At 41.3% G+C, this 6000-nt stretch overlaps 1 protein-coding gene across 1 annotated transcript in view; it reads right to left on the bottom strand.

Annotated features, from left to right (window-relative positions):
- The window catches only part of EGFL6 (EGF like domain multiple 6), a gene marked incomplete at its 3' end in the record, with an annotated part of 54024 nt that overhangs the window by 499 nt on the left and 47525 nt on the right, over window positions 1-6000 (bottom strand). Inside the window, exons 10-11 of the mRNA XM_080910380.1 lie at window positions 5133-5234; window positions 1429-1694 (exon numbers count right to left, since the gene is read on the bottom strand). Of these exons, the coding sequence (XP_080766506.1) occupies window positions 1429-1694; window positions 5133-5234 (368 nt within the window). The remainder of the gene's footprint in view (window positions 1-1428; window positions 1695-5132; window positions 5235-6000) is intronic.

Genomic DNA, 6000 nt, shown 5'->3' with positions numbered 1-6000 from the left:
CCAAACTTAGTAAATTCTTCACCGAAGTATCCTATTTGTTCTTATCAAATTCATTAACCAACTTCCCCTTTAAAGAGGTCCCTTTTCCTTTATCAAATCCACTTCTACAGTAAAAGATTAACTGGGCAGGTCTGAGTTGTCCAAATCCTCAACATTAGAAAGAAGGTTTTACTCTTGACTGCTTACTAAGAGTCTGCCTCCAAGCCCTTCAAACTACTTAATCAAGAGTGTTTGTGTTTACCTGTAACTTTTAGCCAAGCCAGCTGGTTCATGTTCAGAATATTGTTTATGATAGGGGCCTTGGGTTACATGATTTCAGTATAGCCTCTGGGAGTGCTGAAGACTGAATAACTAAGTTCAGCCATGCTGGCAGTCGTGCGGGCAGATGGACCCCTAGGAATGACTTTGAGGGCTTGGAGAGATATAGCTCAGCAATAAAGTGCACACGTTGTAAGCAGATGGACCTGAGTTCAAGTTCCAGAATGCATGTCAAAAAGCCCTGCATAGCAATGTGCACGTGTAATGTCAGTGCTGAGGAAACAGAGGCAGTTCGATCCTCCAGGCTTGCTTGTCAACTGCTCTGCCATACTTGGCAAGTTCAAGACCTGTTCAAGACCTGTCTGAAGAAATAAAGTAGACAGGCCTGAGGAAGAACACCTGAGGTGCCTATGCTGTGGCCTTCCCATCAATAAACAGACACCTACACCCCCTCTCTTACACACACACACACACCACACACACACACACACCACACACACACCACACACACCACACACACACACTCACACTCACACTCATACAAACACACCACATCCCGTTGGATACCAAAGTCTGGGTAAGCTTCCCTGGTGTACATTACTTTGTGAGTTTTGCCCTATGTGATTGCAGGGAAAATTAAGATCTGCTTAGGGGTCTACTGGGCAAGGAAAACTATAAGCTTCTGTCTGGTCCTTCCTGGTCTCTGTGATTGTATCCCATTTTCTCCTTGTTGGTTTTAATGTACATAAACAACAACTGTAAATGTAACAGACCTTCTAAAGGACTATCCCACCCTAACCCAGAGTGGTCTTGAGAATTTCTGAAAATAGCCACCCCCTCAGTTCAGTTAAAACAACCTTAAAATAACAATATTCTGACTGTCATTTATTGAGCTAAGTTCCACAAATAGAATGGACGAGAAACCTTTTTCTTGGTTTGTTTGGTTTTTTAACATATTAAAAATGCATAGCTTGGTTTTCACAATAGTTAGTAAGAGGAGCCAGACACACTGACAAGCCATTTCCGTAGAACCAGACAAATACCCTCATTAGTCATGATGATTAGACAAGTCTTGCTGTCTTTGTACACCTGAGACCTATAGACATCAGAAAATAGTTTGTTGAATCACGGAAAAAGCAAAATATAAGTATGGAACCCTTCTCCACTTACACTTTCGGTAGTATTGATCCCTTGGGACAAAGGGATTTTTCCTGTCTTCCACCTTCCATCCTCATTTTTGGTCTTTTCCCATGCCAGGGCATTGGTGCTATTTTTCACGAACACTCGAAGTTTTCCTACTTTGTCCCCAGTCAGCCGGTAATCAAAGAGCAAACAGAAGTTGCTCTGGGGTGTCAAGTTGGGAAGGAGAAGTTTCAATCGACCAATATTCTTCTTGTGCCCTGCCAGTGCAGGAACTGCCATATAGTAACCAACATCTTTAACAGAACAAAAGGCTGTGATAAAGGGTCTGACTATAATACATAAACTAGCTAGAAACATGAACAAGTCTCCCATAGGAAGTGCTGAGGTCTTTTACGGTTCAATAGACCAGTTATGCAAACGTGAGCCAGGTGGATTGGGGAGTTGAAATCATTTCCTATAGAGAAGAGACCTAAGGGTCAGAAAGCTGAGGAATTTTCCACATCCATAAGAAACAGGAATAGAGTAGAATGTATACCACTCACTCACTAAGCATTGAAGGTGATTTGCAGCTAATGAGTTCTAGACATTTTCACCTTGGTTAGTTGACTCTTATAATGTATTTTCCACCAAATTGACAATATGTATTGTATTTTTGACTTGTGCTGTTGCTGAGACAGAACACACTAGTAAAAGCAACTTAAGGGAGGATTTAGTTTGACTCACAGGTTCAAGGCTATGTATGGCCCATGGTGGTAGAGCAAGGTGTGGTAGCAGGCTCTTGAGACTACCCAGTTGCAAGACATTCACTACCAGGAAGCAATGATGAATGCTAGTATTCAGCTCCCTTTGTCCTTTTTATCCAGTCCTGGACCCCAGCCCAAGGAATGGTGCTGACCTCATTCTGAGTAGATATTTCCATGTCAATGTAAAGCTAGATAATCTGACATTGACATTCCTGAGGATTATTCACTCTAGACAGTCTTTAATAGGCATGTCAAGTGATTCCAGATCTTATTAAGTTGACAATATTAGCCATCACAGATATGGTGGCCATCTACTTGAGTGGATCCAGACAGAAATGTCTCATTAAAATACCCTCTACCCATCTTGTTCTAATGATTTCTTGAGGATCAACTATTATGTGTTAGCATATCATTCTTCGGTTCTAAAATAGGATGGTCAGAGTTATATATCCTTCTATGCTTGCAAACCTTCTAAGTGTCCCATATCCTGGGGAAGCAGACTTTTTGTCTATATGTGTTCTTTTTCATTGTGGCTTTGGTGAACTTAAGCAACTCTTTCAAATTATCATTTTATATGCATGGATGCTTTATCTCTATATATTTTGTACATGGGTATATCTGGTGCCCTTAGGGACTAGAAGAGGGCATTGGATCACCTGGAACTAGACTGAAAGATGGTTTTTAGATGCCATGTAGGTGCTGGAAAACAAACCTGGGTCTTCTGGAAGAACAGCCATTGCATTTAACCACTGAGATATTTCTGTAGCCCTAACTTAAACAATTCTTACACAGCATAGTCTGAAGAAGTTGACAAGAAAGTATTCTCATAGAAGTTGGGAGGAAAACACTGGGAGGAAAACATGTAATATTTTCCTGGTACAATTCCTGGAGATACTTTTGTGACGCTGGCTGATGCTGCCTTACTCTTTACTGGATCCAGACACTGCTGGGTTCTCTTCCCCAGCAAAAGCATAATTCTGCTAGGTGTGCAAGATGACCTTTGGTAACAACCATTTGAAAAAGAACAATAATGATATACTTAAAATCATTCTGGCAATATGGAATATTTTTGCCATGTAAATCTCCCATGTGCCTAAGTGGCCAGACTTGCACTCTCTTGTCTCTCTTTCTCCTTTTACATTGTTTAAAGTGTAATTTGAGTCTGGGACCTGAAAGAGATTTAAGGATGACAGCACATGTGGAATGCTAAGCCAAAGGGGTATATAAATTAGCAAAATATTCTATTCAAGGCCAGCTACTCTTTGGGCATTAGCCAGAGCCAGATATGTGCTATTATTAAAAAACCTTATCCCTCATTAATCTCTAAGTTCAAGGAGTTAATTTCTCACTGGGATGGTATATTTTTTTATAACAGCATCACCAAAGTTTGTAATCATCATACCTGTGATGGTTCATATTGATTGTCAATTTAGAATCACTTATGAGACAAGCCGCTGGATATGCCTGTAAGAGACTGTCTAGAGTAGATTAGCCTTTGGAATGTCTGTGGGATTACCTAAGTTTCAATTGGGTGGGAAAGTCCACTCAAAATGGGGGCAGGACCACTCCTTGGGCTGGGGTTCAGGACTGGATAAAAAAGAGAGAGGAGAATGAATATAAACATTCATCAAGCAAAGCTCCAGGAAACTTGGTGACGTTTGAATGTCAAACTACATGTTTAATTCATACTAAGTTTCTTTATCTCAAACGAAGGCATCCTGTACTTTATCCAGTAAACCTCTCTTCTGTGACCTTGTCAATCTCAGCTAAAGCCCACTTTTAGCTTTCCTTGAGGGTTCATCCCTCTAGCAATATTAATGTATCCCATGTCTCTCATCTACATTTAGCTTTGTAGGGGAAGACAAGACCATGTTGAGACCTGGTGGAGCTGTTGGAAAGAAGTTATGATGTGAGCGCCTCAGAAGCTGAGAACCTAGGGGTCATTTGCAAATCGGATGTTTGCAAACAGAAGACTTCTCATTGGTGGGAAATTCAATGTAAGACAATGCTGACCAGGTGAGCTGTCAATCTGGGGTCCCTGAGTACTGTAGCTCTGGTAGTACCAATATCTACATTCCCATGATGGAAAAAAAGGGAGAAACTTGTGGTAGTTTTCAAGACAGTTTCTCCAAAGATGTATTACCTCTTGCTAAACTAGCCCTTGAATCTTTAGATCAAAGCTTTCTGACTGCAGGTGCAGTCCTAAGAATTTGTCCTAAGGAAGGATGTTTTATAACTCAAGGCTGAGGCTGTACATCCCAAAAGAAATACAGTTCTACTGGTGAGGAACTAGAGTCTGGAGGTGTATAATAGTTTCTCCAGTTACATGGCCAGCCTTCAGGAGAGCAGGATTCAATATGTGTTCCAAATAGTGTCTGCAAGCCAAGTACTCCACCCAAGGGGGAACCAGGGCCCATCAACAGAGTTGAAGAAGACACCACAAAAGCCAGGAAGTTTATGGCTCGGAACTAATGTTGAGAACAACCCAAGGCCAGGTGGTCAGAATGAATTCCTTAGATAACAGAAAGGAAAGCTGAGTCTTGAGTTTAGTTCATTAACTTGAAACTTAGAGTGCTTTTGATCCTCATCGGAGAGATGATTCTATTGTAACTCTGGTGTAGACAGAGGTCCTATTACTTGTAAAAGATTTATTTTCTATCAAAATGCTGTGGCTGGGGCAAGCTGCCAAAAAGGGAGATCTTGGAGACCCTGCCACCTGCACCTTTCTCTCTTTCCCTTCTCTCCCTCTCAGAAGAGAGGGTAAATATAAAAAACACATGCTGGGACACATTTCCTGGCTCATGTGGGAGAGAGAAGGATGAGGATTAAGTCAATGCTGTACCAAGTTATTCATCCATCAGAGGCCACCCCTAACGTCAAGGTTCCCAAAGATGTTAAACAACCATGATCTAAGCAGGGACAGGAAGTAGCATCCAGTAGTAACAACCTTCTCTACTTCTAAAACAATCTGTAGTAAAATTTAAATACCATTGTCTCGATCAGCAGGATTCCAGTCAAAATCATCTTCTTTATCTTGTTTCCAGTCACATACCCCATGATCAAAGCTGCAGTCAACTGAGATGTTTAAGTCTGCTTAAAAAAACAAAACAAACAAACAAACAGACAAACACATTTGGAACCATTAAGAGCATTACAAAAGTAGCTAATTTGAAGCACTGGAAGACGATATTATGGGTTTAAGCGAGTAGAATAGAGATCACATGAACTCGCATGCTTGTAGGGGTAGATTAAACCAGGTACACTATTTTTAGACATTTAAATTTTATGTGTATGCATGTTTTTCCTGCAGGTAAATTTGTGTATCATGTGTATGCCTGGTACCCAGGGAGGTAAGGTGAGGGCATTATATCTCAGGGAACTGGAGTCACAGAGGACTGTGAGCCACCATGTGGATGGGAACAGAAGCCAGGTCCTCTGTAAGAGCAGCACTTGCACTTAACCCACCGAGTCATCTCTTCACATACCCTATTGTTTTAGCTACATCAATAAAGGACTCAACAAATTCTGCTGTAATCTTCGAAACGAAAACCAGAGGGGCTAGAAAGATGGCTCCGTGGTTAAGAGCACAGTGCCCCTCACTAGTGAAGCAAAGCGGGGGACGAAACAGACCGTTTACAAAACTCAAGCCAGAGACTGAAAACAAAGCTCAGAGAATAAGAGCATCTAAGTTACACCCCTCCATACAAGGCTCAGGTATTCTGCAATAGTAAGAGAAAACAGAACCCCTTCAAATCAAACCAATATTTCCCTTGACCTACACCACCTCCAAACCAGATAGTTCTAGTTAGCCCCTGTACCTTAAGGTAGTGGCTCTCATCCTTCCTAATGTTACAAC

The sequence above is a fragment of the Micromys minutus genome (assembly GCF_963924665.1).
Source record: "Micromys minutus genome assembly, chromosome: X".
NCBI classification, from domain to species: Eukaryota; Metazoa; Chordata; class Mammalia; order Rodentia; family Muridae; genus Micromys; species Micromys minutus.
Note: the sequence above shows the minus strand (reverse complement) of the source record. Positions and strands in the feature narration are given on the sequence as shown.